At 32.5% G+C, this 13830-nt stretch overlaps 1 protein-coding gene across 1 annotated transcript in view; it reads left to right on the top strand.

Annotated features, from left to right (window-relative positions):
• Positions 1-13830, top strand: part of LOC126885692 (uncharacterized) — a 77116-nt gene that overhangs the window by 12946 nt on the left and 50340 nt on the right. The window contains exon 2 of the mRNA XM_050652402.1: positions 8787-8948. Within this exon, the coding sequence (XP_050508359.1) occupies positions 8787-8948 (162 nt within the window). The remainder of the gene's footprint in view (positions 1-8786; positions 8949-13830) is intronic.

The following is a 13830-nucleotide window of genomic DNA, read 5'->3' as shown; positions in this document are numbered from 1 at the left end:
AAAAAAGTCGTACAACAATATACAGTAGAACATTTTAAAGGTAATTGATTTCTATTCCTCGTACATGTACCATTGCATATGCCTAAAGTTACGTAGAAAAATGTTACAGAACAATATTTGCGAAATAACAAGGAAAATTGCCGAAAATTGCTGTGAGTGGCGAACTTTGAAAAATCATATTTCGAAAATTGTAAATCCTGATGACCTCTACCAAACAACATTTTAAAGAGAAAATGCGTAAGTTTTTTTTCTTTGAAGCAATGTCTATACCTATATCCCCGTGGACAAGAGTTATAGGACAAAAAACAAAATTTCTTTCTTTTGGGTTTCTTTGTGCTTTTTCTCTTAAATATATTTTTGTAAAAAAAAGTATTATTGACTTTAAAAAGTGATATTTAGATAAGAAATTTAACCAGGAACAATTTTTATGTAGACGTGTTTGTACCAAAAGTGCATAGAACTCACCCTAATATAACCTGTGCCCAGGGACTAATTCACCCATTTCTCAAAAACGCACCCCTTTAAATGGTAGCACTCCGCGGTTTTTTCATATATAGAGATTCATTGACCATATGAAATAATAAAACCCTGTTAACGTTGTAGTTCCTTTCTATAGTACCTAATCAATAGCCTATTAGGTCCTTCATAAATTTGAAAAAATTTATAGTATAGTAAAACTTTCATTAAAATTGATTGCATACTAGAAATACATTTGGCATACTAATTTTGCAATCTAAATAAAAAAAATTAAAATTTGTTAAAACCTTACACAACAAAAACTAAACCGCATAGAAGACTGCCAATTTTTTACACATAAAATAATGTATTTTTACACTCCCATATACAGCGCACTTTATAAAATTCAAATTAGATTATTTGGGGCAACGGGAGTTTTAAAATCTCTTTGTAGATTTTAAACAAGCCTATGATTCAATAGATAGAAAAATTCTACCTAATATATTGGAAGAATTTGGCATACCATTAAAATTAATACGACTAGTGCAAATGAAAATGACAGAAACAGAAGCACAGGTATGTATTCAAGAACAGATCACTGATGCGTTTATGATAACGCAAGGACTGAAACAAGGCGACGGACTGGCTCCAACGCTTTTTAATCCTGTTCTTGAATATGTAATTAGGCGGTTGACGGTGAGCGGAAATAACATACTTACAAACAAATCTACCCAATTAGCAGCATACGCAGACGATATAAACATAATGAGCAGAACAATGAATGCAGCGGAAGAAACCTACGTTGAGTTAAAACAGGGTGCAGAAGCAGTAGGGCTAGCAATAAATACAAATAAAACAAAACTACTCATACAAACCAGATCAAATAGACCGGCGCAACAACACTTTATTGACGATATAGAACATGTGAATAGATTCACGTACCTAGGAATGGATCTGGTCGCAAGCAATGAAGAAGAACCGGAAATAAATAGACGGCTTGTGCTGGCAAATAAAGCCTATTTCGTGATGGGCCACATATTCAAATCGCGAGACGTATACCGGAAAACAAAACTCCGGGCAAAACTATAAAACATTAATCAGGACCATAGTAAGTTATGGCTGTGAAACATGGGTGGTGACACAGAAATCTGCCAGTGCATTAGATGTGTTTGAAAGAAAATATTACGTATTACGTAGGATACTGCGCCCAATAAGTGAAAATAACAACTGGCGAATTAGGTATAATAGAGAAATATACGAGCAATATAGCGAACCAACTCTAGCACAATACACTAAACTGCAGAGTTTACGGTGGGCAGGGCACGTGGTCCGCATGCATGAGAATAGAATCCCCAGAAAATTGCTAAATGCAAGAATGCAGGGAAAAAGACCTGTTGGAAGACCTAAAAAGAGATGGGAAGACGAAGTCGATGAGGATGACAGGAACTTCCTGGGAACTCGTTTATGGAAAAGAACAGCGGTAAATTGAAATGATTGGAGAAGCTTGTTGAAGGAGGCCAAGGCTCGATTTGGGCTATAGTGCCATTAGATGGATGGATGGGAGTTTTTAAAAATTATAAATAGTTTTTTACTAATAAACAAATATAATAGCTTGGTAAATACGTGTATAAAACTCCTCTGGAAAGACTCGGAATGATGCTTCTTTTAAAAGAAAAGAAAGTTGAATTACGAGCAGTGGTTCCTAAGATACTACTTGTCAAAGTTGACCAGAAATTACGACAAAGTTAGATATAAGCCATAGGATGGTAATCCCTACACCATTCCCTTTCTATTTCGGAGATGTCTATGCATCCAAAATTGAACATAGACCTCCCCTAATTGCTTCCAGTTTTGTAGGTCTTACAACCAATTCTCAGCAATATTTTTGACGTCGTCTGTTCATCGTGTAGGTGCTATCAGAGGTGTAGAGGTTCATCTCTACTTCTTCTGTCTGCTCGTGATCTCCACACTGTAATTTTTTGGGTCCACCTTCCGTCCTTCATTCTGGCTACATGGCCCGCCCAATTCCACTTCAGCCATGCTACTCGCTCTATGACATCGGTGATGCCTGTCCTTCTTCTAATTTCCTCGTTTTCTAATCATTTTTCTGAGAGTCAGCCCAACTAGTGAGCATTCCATTTTTCTGTGGGTCACATTGGGCCACTCAGTTGATTTCTTCTATTATTTGTGGAGCCATTACAATTTGCATTCACGTTCTTTTCCAGATATACAGTGTGTTTGTTCATAAAGTATCTGCGAGTGCAAGAAAGGTGTTTAGGAGATAGGCGCAAACTTTCGGCTCCAATGCTATTTAAGTAGGAATCATTTTTTTCGAATCCTGAACAAACAAATAAGTAGTTTTGAAAAATTTAAACGCAGAATAAAAGATTACGGTATTACCGAGGGCCGAAAGCCCTTGAAAACTTATTGTAATAAGTATATAGTTATTTTCCTAACTAGTGCAGAAAGTGATACTTTCACGCACGAGACTGCCATTGACGCGATAGAGAAGTTCGGGTAAGCAGTCGAGTGCGAGGAAGACACCTTCCGCATGAGTTAGGAACAATATTTTTTCTAGGGCCGTTCGTTTGGAAAAAAGTCACAAAAAATAGTTATATCAATTTTTACTTAGAAGTGAAAATACACAAATTAATTCTTTGACAAGGTTGTCAAAACCAAACTTTCATTATAATGGGTTACCACGAACGACGATATTGGTTTCCATGACGACGATTCAAAACCATTGTAATTGTCTACTGTTCTGACTTTTAGAGCTCTAAAATTCTATATTAATTTTAGAGATCGAGTGCAATTTGTTGTGATTATTTCATGAATAAAACTGTTCAAAACCAAAAATTTATTGTAATTTATTTATGTAATTACAAATTAGTACAATAAAACACACAGTTGTTTTAAATATTTGACGGTTGAAAGTCATCACTTTTATAATTATTTTTAAAACATTAATTGTCATTAATGTCACTGAATGTATTTTTCATAGCAACGAAGGGTATCTGACGTAATATACTTGACAACGGAAAATTATCAGTAGTAATTACACAAGAGCTCTAAAATTATTGAATTTTTCCCGAGTGACACTGTGACAGTTTTAATTTCACGAGCCAAAGGCGAGTGAAATTATGTCAAAGTGTCACGAGGGCAAAAATTCTATATTAATTTTAGAGTTCGAGTGCAATTTGTTGCGATTATTTCATGAATAAAACTGTTCAAAACCAAAATTTTATTGTAATTTATTTATGTATGTACAAATTAGTACAATTAAACAGAAAGTTTTTATAAATATTTGACGATTGAAAGTCATCACATCTGACGTAATATGCTTAACGACGGGCAATTATCAAAAATTATGGATTTAATTCAGATTTCTGTAGCTTTCTATTGGTCAGAATCTCCTATGAATGAAATAATCAAAAATTATCAGTAGTAATTGCAAAAGAGCTCTAAAATTCTATATTAATTTTAGAGATCGAGTGCAATTTGTTGCGATTATTTCATGAATAAAACTGTTCAAAACCAAAATTTTATTGTAATTTATTTATGTAAGTACAAATTAGTACAATTAAACACAAAGTTGTTATAAATATTTTACGGTTGAAAGTCATCACTTTTATAATTTTTAAAACATTAATTGTCATTAATGTCACTGAATCTATTTTTTCATAGCAATGAAGGGCATCTGACGTAATATACTTGACGACGGGAAATTATGAAAAATTATCGGGTATAATATCACAAGAGAGTGAGAATAAATTGAAAATAATGCGACAGTTTTTCGAAAATTTGTTGTCTGGCAATAGACACGAGAGCCCGCAGGGCTCGAGTGGCAAAGTTAATGGTGACAATGTCATTGTCAAGTAATGTTTATGTACATATCCATACCAGATAGAATTTTACTACACGTAATTTGCCGTATAAAGAGAAAAAAGTAAGGATAGCCTGCAGTAAAATATTTGCGACTGCACCATTAAGAGGTAGTATACAACAGATATTATTGTTTAGTTATTCTCCCCCTTCCTCCATTTTATTCGGTCATATTTTCTTTCCACTTAAATACATGTATGTTGATAATTCAATAATAACTAACAAAATGAAAATGCTATAATCCGTGTTGGTTACAAGAAATAGTGTTGACCAACATATTTTCATTATCTCCTACATTTTTAACATTCTACCGTTAAAGTATTTTCATAATACGGAAAGATCAATTTCGAATCTAATAAAGTAGAAAAAATCTTTTAGGAAATGTATGAAAAGTTTTTTGCTGGTAACCCACAAAATCGGGCGATTTATATTGCTAAAACGTCGACCAAATATATCAAAAAAACTTTTGTGTAAGTTGATTAAAATGGCAAAAAATATGAGTATGGTTATAAAAAATGTAAAATGCTTTGTGCTACAAGGTGATTTTAAAATTGTGTTAACTCAAACGAGCTTTTATCTGTTGTTTACAAAGTATACAATGAATTTCATTGAACAATTATTATAATATTAATAACACCTTTTGACTGCGAAAACGTTCACGTCAAAGATAAATTTTGGAGTCAACATTGATGTAAATGAATGATTTACGTTTAGAATATAATAATAGAGATAAAAATAAAAAATGTAGACAATTAAAAAATATTTTAAAATAAAGGTTAAAATAATGAAACAAAGAATAATGCATGTAGCTGCAGCACTGCATGCAAGGGGATGTATGTATATGGTGTGCACCCAAGGGACACAGCCAGGTAACAAAGCATAGTTTATTTTTAAATTATGTTTTTTATATTTTTTGTCTTTGGCCTTCTATTTGATTATAAATTTTTAATTATCAGAAGTAAATAAATATTTTTTAATATGTTTTATATTAGGTAGATATCTCAACATGGAATCAGAACACTTTACATACAGATATATATACAGAAAAGTATAAATATAAAGGGTGTCCAGAAATTCTCATCACAAACGAAGACCGGATATTTCTCAGATAATTTTAATACAATTCCATCTAATTCACCTAGTCCGAAAATGCTTCCTAAGGGAGCTAGAACCCTTTGAAGACGCCGCCTTGTAAATAGTTTTATTTAATATGTCCAGGACGCTTCTATTTAGAAATACGAAATGTGGTACGCCTATTTATCCTCCAGAGACAAATCGATTCCATCAATTACTAATTTCTTGTACCGGTCATAAGCGTCCGTTTTGGGTGGGGCAGCGGTTATTTTATAGCATAACTTTTTTGTCTTTAAGTTTTAAGCATTTTTGACACTGGATTATTAAATTGTGAGATATTATAGTTTTAAAAGATACTTTAAGTCGGTAAGATGCTTTGTGTTTTAGAAAAATCGATTTGAAAATGTTTCGTTTTTTGAATTTGAAAAAAATTTAAAAAAAAAGGTGCATTTTACCGACTTAAAGCAAGAGTAAATTTTAGTACTAGAATACCTTATAACGTTTAAAAATCCAGGGTCAAAAATGCATATAAATTAAAGACAAAAGCGTTATGCGACAAAATAACCGTTGCACTACCTAAAACGGATGCATATGACTGGTTCTAGAACGTTTTAGTTTTTCTATAGTATATTATTCAACGAGCATGTAATGATGGCTATTAATCACGACGATGAAGTAATTCATCAGAGTTAGTAATAGCCATTACATGCGAGTAGAATACTATACTTTTTCTACGACCTTTTTTATTTTAATTAGTAAAAAATATACTTATCAACTACTCGAGATTAAAATTATCATTTACAAAAATAAATTGTGTTTACCAGTAGTACACGGCTGAAAATTTGGTTGCTTACTATTATCGAATGCTGTGTAATGTACCTATTGTAAAAATACTGCATGAAATAGTCAATTCAAGTTATATTCGTTTCCGAAAAATTATAAGCACAAATTTGTAGATACTGTCAATGTATCTAATAAATAGGAAATGGCTTATTATCGGTGGGCGCAATAGATAAAGTTATAATCTAATTTAATTTAATCAAACAAATGGAAAAGAGAGAAAACAAAAGTAAAAAATGTAACTGAACATATAACAGGGTTAAAATGGAGATTTGCGGGCCACAAAATAGGAGACAGGAAGATAAAAGATGGAATGCTGAAATATAAAACTGCAGACCGTGGATAGGAAGAAGAGGAAGAAGAAGACCTCAGATGCGATGGAAGGAAGATATTGTAAAAGCTGCAGGAACTAACAGGAAAAGCGCAGCCAAAGACAGACGGAAATGGAAAGAGTTGGGGAAGGCCTATGTCCAAAGTTAGATAGAAATGGGCTAAACAAGAATGTACATCTATAATTAACCATGTATACGTTATAGTCAAAGCCCGAATTTCAGGCACTCCTAGGATTGACTAGGCAATCGCAATCCTCAGGTATGACTGACGGTCTTAGTCAAAGTCCGAAATAAATTACAGTTTCGGCCTTTGACTAGTCAAACCTAGGAGAGACTACGTTGGTCATGCAAAGGTCGAAATTTAATTTTATGAAATCGGGGTTTGACTAGTCAAACCCCGATCGGCTATTAAAATGTCGTTATTTGCTAGATTAGGTTTAATAAAACGTCATTTTTGAATTTTAATGTTTATTATTTTTATATTGTCGTAATTAAAATAAAAAAATTAGTGTTTCTTCTCACATGTAGATGCATTATGGCATTTGGAGTTGCACAATACGTTAGACCTTTTGCACTTACATAATTTTGAAGAGCGTTTCTTATTGCAGTAGCATTTTATAAATCCTTGTCCTCCACATTTAGAATCTTTTGTACTAATTTCTCTTAGAGACAGAGACAGCTTAACGTCTGGAACATCATCGAAATTAGGAAATTCCTCCTTGCATTCTCTTATTTGATTTCTTGAAAAAAGTGTGTTTATTGTTCCGTATTTCGTACCAACTCTCTATAAACCGTCAATTGTTTTATCTTGTATGATACTCAAAATATTTCAAGCATCTCCTTTGGCTCTATCAAAGCTGGGGATAGGTATAGTTAAGTACAGTTTTTCCGATCGAAATTGGAGGACATTTTTTTTCACTTAATTGTTTCATAGCATTAGGCTGGTCATGAAGACCTTTAATCGCATTTCCTTTATTTATTTTAATCTTTTCTGTCTGTGCACAACGTATGTTCGAACGCGTGCCAAGGAGATGATCGAAATATTTTGGGTATCATACAAGATAAAACAATAATTGACGGTTTATATAGAGTTGATACGAAATACGGAACAATAATCACACTTTTCTCAAGAAATCAAATAAGAGAATGTAAAGAGAATTTTCATAATTTCGAAGATGTTCCAGACGTTAAGCTGTCTCTAAGAGAAATTAGTACAAAATATTCTAAATTTGGAGGACAAGGATTTATAAAATACCACTGCAATAAGATATGCTCTTTAAAACCATGTAAGTGTAAAAGGTCAAACGTAGTGTGCAACTCTAAATGCCATAATGATAATGCCTCAACATGCGGGAATAAACACTAATTTTTTTATTTTAATTACGACAATATAAAAATAATAAACATTACATTTAAAAAATGACCTTTTATTAAACCCAATCGGATTCGTATTTAAAATTTTAAATTTACCCCCCACCCCTCTCCGTGGGTAGTCGTGTTTTATATCATTCGATAGATTTTTGAAAAATATTGAGCACGTATTTTTTAGTTTTTCGATGTGTCATTCATTTCGCGAAATATTCGCTTTTTTCTTGTGAAACTTTGGGACTCACCCATTTCCTTACGCCCTGCTCAAATCGTCAAGATACGTATCCATACAAGGCCGAACCCCGCTCCGTGTAGCAGCTCGAATGGACACGCTATGAGCTCCCCTACACATAAACCGCAAACCGGTTGATCGAAGAGGGTAAGCGCCGAGCAGGGTTCGCCGACGTATCCACTATGTGGAGCTGCTACACGGAGCGGGGTTCGGCCTTGTATGGATACGTGACTTTAGATTTTTAAAATATACACTCTTGTGCATGTACTTAACTTACCTTATCTTAATCTGACGATTTCGAGTTTTTCTAAGGATAGATTTTTTTTCGGGCCCCCCTTAACGAACTCCCCTGTGTTAAGAGCCAATATATGGTAGAGCTACATTTTTAGGGTACAAGGTTTCTCCCTATGTAATAATCTGACGCGCTCGAGTAACTGCAGAAATCCCCGCTTGGGCTCCCCTACCATTATTGGATTATATAGTTGACAGTATTCAAGCAGTCTCTTGCCGTTATTGTTCCTCGTATCTTCCCCATATTATTGAACTATAAAATATTAGTCCCATAAAATTTAAAAATCTTTTTAAAAATTTTGACATTTTAGGGGGATTATAAAGGTATGATCGAAAATATTCACATCGAATATTTTAATGATAAATTAGCTGCTCCTAATGCAACCTTTAAGTTTTTTAAATACAACAGAACTCAGTTTGCAATAAATGTTTCAATTTGGGTACTAGAAGATTTAGATGGAAGAGATATAGAGGTGAGTCTTTTACTATAATTACTACAGCAGTATTAGCATAGATATATTAACAATTAATCAGGCTAGTTATATGCCACTCAATGCATCGGGGTGTAACGCCAATATCAAGTACGGTGGTCTAGCTATCTTTGCCTGTCGTACGAGTGTGAGCGTATCTACCAAGAGGTGGACGTAATGGAACGACACAGACACAGAGGCGGCGGCCATCATATGCTAGAGAGAGAAAGCTAAGCGCCGGTAGAGAGAGATAGATAGACCACCGACCCGAACTACTCCGCGTTACGCTATTTTTCGGACCTTGTCTAATCTACGTGTTATTATATCTATGACTATTAGTCGTGTTTGCAGCTAAATATATTTTTTAAATTTTTCGTAAAATTCCTTAGAAAATTTCCTGAGATGTGGGTATTTCGTCGTATGCTGAAAATTCCATGGACCGATCGCGTGAGAAATGAAGAAGTTTTAAGGCGTATGAATAGAAAACGTGACCTCACCGCAATTGTCAAGAAACGTAAAACATCTTATCTTGGACACATATTTAGACACGACAGGTATAACTTCCTTCAACTTATTGTAGAGGGAAAATATAAGGAAGACGCGGCCCGGGTAGACGACAAATGACCTGGCTGCGTAACATCAAAGAATGGACAGGATTAGACTTTCAAAGTGTAATAAGAAAAAATAAATAAAAATAAATTTCGACCACGAGTCAGGATCTTGTTAACCGAGACACGATAGTACCAAGCGGCGCCGCTAGGAGGAGCACTCCATCAATGCGTCTCAGAATACTTTAACGAAACGTGGTCATTTTGTACTCTAAACCGAGTAAAGTATGAAAAAGGAAAGAAAATAATCGTTTTCGTTTTGATTCAATTCGAGTCTCTTGCCATCCTCTGACACCGTGTTTCGGGGTCTCTACCCCTTATCAAAGAGGCTATGCAAGTAGAATAAGAAAAGCCCAAAATAGAGAAGACTTTGCAGAAGTCATCACCAACCCTCGCTAAGAAGACGGCACCCAAAGAAGAAGAAGAAAATTCCTTTATTTATATATTTCGCCAGGTCACCATTTGTTGCTTGTATATTTCAATTTCACTTGTTTTGTAAGTCACAACATTTTCATCCTGGTGATTTACAATTTCCTTCTCACATTGTCTAATAAGATAGGAAAAGATTTGTTGTGTTTCTAAGTAGTGATGAGAAAAACAAGAACAAGACCAAGATCAGGCTAGTCTTGGTCTTGGTCTTGTTCTTGCAAGCTTGGCCTTGGTCTTGGTCTTGCAGCTAAAAGGCAGTCTTGGTCTTGGTCTTGGTCTTGCACTAGCCGGTCTTGTTCTTGGTCTTGGTCTTGCTGCAAGAGTCTTGCTGGTCTTGCTTTTTTGGTAGTAATAATTTGAACCAAACAATTTCTAATAAAATGTACATTGAAATAAATAAAGGTGTGAAGAATGAAACTATATTTTTGCTTTAAAATTTTAACAGAATGTAGAATGTAGTTTCAAACGGACACCAGTTTTAACATTATACATTCACCTAATGACCTAATTATTTCTCTCTATATAAAGAGATTAGAATATATTTTTATAATGGTAATGTTTATCAGTAGGAAAAACCTGCATTTACAACCCTTGTTGCAATTTCCGGCCTTATTTTGTGTCAAGTTGTGTTTTGCATGCTGTCGATACCTGCCGCCTGCCTTCAGACCACGCCTTGAGTCTGGATTATTGTTTATTGACCCTGTATTTTAATAAAATGTTAAAGAAAAAGAGCTTCTTAAAGGTGCCACAAATAGTCGGTGACCTTCAATTCACGGATTTTACGAAAATGTATAAACGGTTTATAGTTGTTAACAGATAATGATCTGCTTCTTTCACTCGAACACTGTAGTATTTATCCTACGAGGGTCAAATTTAAGAATATAAATTAAATTTTTTTAAGAGAACACAAAAATCAAATATTTTTTACTCTATTTAATCATTATTTAATATAATTAACTTTTTTTATAACCTAACTAAAGCATACTTTTTAGTAAATACGTACATATTTACCATACCTATTTATAGACCTAATACTATAAAATAATAACTAAACCTAATGGGGAGTTATAAACGCTTAATTCTGTAATTTGTTATCTTGCAGTTCTTTAATTTTATTTAAACTACGTTGCTCTCGTAACACGAGTTATTCGCACTTTTTATTTTCACATATTTTTGGATTGAATACCCATTATGACATTTAAAAAGTTGAAAATATTCGGATGTGGGTAGTAAAAACTAGAATTTAAAACACACTGAAATGATGCGCATGCATTTCAAGTGTGGCACATACTATTTGTACTACTGGCCCTTTCTGGGGAAAACCTAGATTCTTCCAAATAGTTTTCAACTATGAAATCAGTAAAATTCTTTACACGTTTGTCATCCGGGATTTTCACAAATAATTCAACTTCCAACTTTCGTTGATTGTAAAAAATTAATCCAAAAAATAATTTTAAAAATTTCCCAGTATCGGAATTTTTGTCATTATATTCAGAAACTGAACCTAAGCTTTTGATTTTGCGATACCAAGCTTGACACATTAAAATCGACAACCAGTTATTTTTTATTCAGGCCACAATGCTTTCACAGCATTGTGAATCCCTTTTCAAAATCTATTATGATATTTTTTGTATTCATTTTAAATTTAACGACATACATTTTTCCTCGATTATGCGAAAAGAATTGAAATAAGTGTCAGTATTTCTATTAGACAAAAAAGCGAAAACTACTGGTACATAAAAACCGTTTTTAATTGCATTTTTTTTAATGGATTACCCTATCTATAACTACATTTTTTGTCTTACAAGTAATTTCAATTGTCCTTGAACTGTCGCCGTTTGAAAACTTGCCTTCTGGACACTTTGAAGGTTGAGAAAATGCAAACCGTTTGACTTAATCAAAACGACTTAAAAATATAAATAAAATATTATGTATTTTAAAAATTCGATATTGTTTAAGGTTTCTTACAAGGTCAGTATATATTATTGAACTAAAAAAATAAAGTTAAATAATAAAAACCAATTTTTCTCAAAAAAGTGCAAGAGTCTTGCAGGTTGGTCTTGGTCTTGCAACCAAAAGGCGGTCTTGGTCTTGCTGCAAGACCAAGACCAAGACCGCAAGACTAAGACCAGTCTCGCTCATCACTATTTCTAAGAGATTTGGTTTGAGATAGTTTTCCTCCTATAGTATTTAAACATACTGTCTAGTTCTTCTATATTAAAAAGTTTTTTGGTTGTACCGCTATAGGCAGGTCCTCAGACTATGTATATGTAGGTCGTGTCTTCTGCCTTTGTTCTTGGCTTGTCATTTATGTATACAGTCGAACCAGCTTATTGGAATAGCCTTCGTGGCAACCAAAAATATTCCTATAACCGGGATATTCTAATAACCGATCACTGGTGACTAATAGTAGAAATAACTGTACCGAATATACGTATCTATTAATAGTACATAAGGTGCTTAGTACATACTATGTATCTACATACATACGTATATACATACTATATTATGGTTTTATTTTTTTTTGTGTTAATAATAGAGTAGTGTATCTAATTATTAATTATTTTATTAAAAATCTAAATTCCATCATATGTGCATGCATAACTAATACGTATGAAATGTATGCAATATGTAGATAATATACATATTTTATTATTATACATAGCACAGAATTACTTATTTTTCTGGAAAGATAATCGGTAAACTTAGACGAATTTATTTAAAATTTATTCGCTTGTTGCTCTAAATTATAATAATTAAAAAATTGACATTGGATTGGACTTAAAGAAAACTTATTATACAGTATGTCCCTGTAAGTTGTATCCATATGGAAAACTTTTTTATTATTAATTTTACGAAAAAAAAGTTATTCTTTATAAAAAGCTCTGCATGGTCCAAAACCTAAGATTTACCTAAGAAAAGTTGTTTGGAATTAAAAACTATATTCTAATATGCAATTACATCCTTCTAATTGAAAAAAAAAATTTTTTGAAAAATTATGAATAACTATCATTATTTTTTCAGTTATTTCAATTCTGATAACTCTTTTATTATTAATTTTACGAAAAAAAGTGATTCTTAATAAAAAGTTTTGGATGGTCTAAAACTTAAAATACAACCATCTTATATCAAATTTTATCAATTTTATACGAGGTATGTCAAAAAAGATAAATTTAGATCAAAAGTAAAGTACCTTTATACTTCAGAATATTTCAATTAGAAGGATGTAATTACATACTTAAAAATAGTTTTTAATTCTAAATAACTTTTCATAATAACAATTTTTGATATTGTGAAAAATAAACGTATTTTACTCTTGAGCGAAATTCATATTTTTTGACATACCTCGTATAAAATTGATAAAATTTCACATAAGATGGTTGTATTTTAGATTTTATATTATGCAGAACTTTTTATTAAGAATCACTTTTTTTCGTAAAATTAATAATAAAAGAGTTATCTGAATTAAAATAACTGAAAATAATGTTACGTTATCCATAATTTTTCAAAAAAAAATTTTCAATTAGAAGGATGTAATTGCATACTAGAATACAGTTTTTAATTCCAAACAACTTTTCATAATAGCAATTTTCAATATTGTGAAAAATAAAGCTACTTTACTCTTGAGTGAAATTCAAACTTTTTGACATACCTCGTATAATATTCAAAAAATTTGATATTTGATGGTTAAATCTTAGGTTTTGGACCATGCAGAGCTTTTTATAAAGAATAACTTTTTTTCGTAAAATTAATAATAAAAAAGATTTCCATATGGATACAACTTACAGGGACATACTGTACTATTAATACAATACCATAATTTTACAAGCGGTTAGGACTTTGAAATT

This window comes from Diabrotica virgifera, chromosome 5, assembly GCF_917563875.1.
Source record: "Diabrotica virgifera virgifera chromosome 5, PGI_DIABVI_V3a".
Lineage (NCBI taxonomy): Eukaryota > Metazoa > Arthropoda > Insecta > Coleoptera > Chrysomelidae > Diabrotica > Diabrotica virgifera.
Note: the sequence above shows the minus strand (reverse complement) of the source record. Positions and strands in the feature narration are given on the sequence as shown.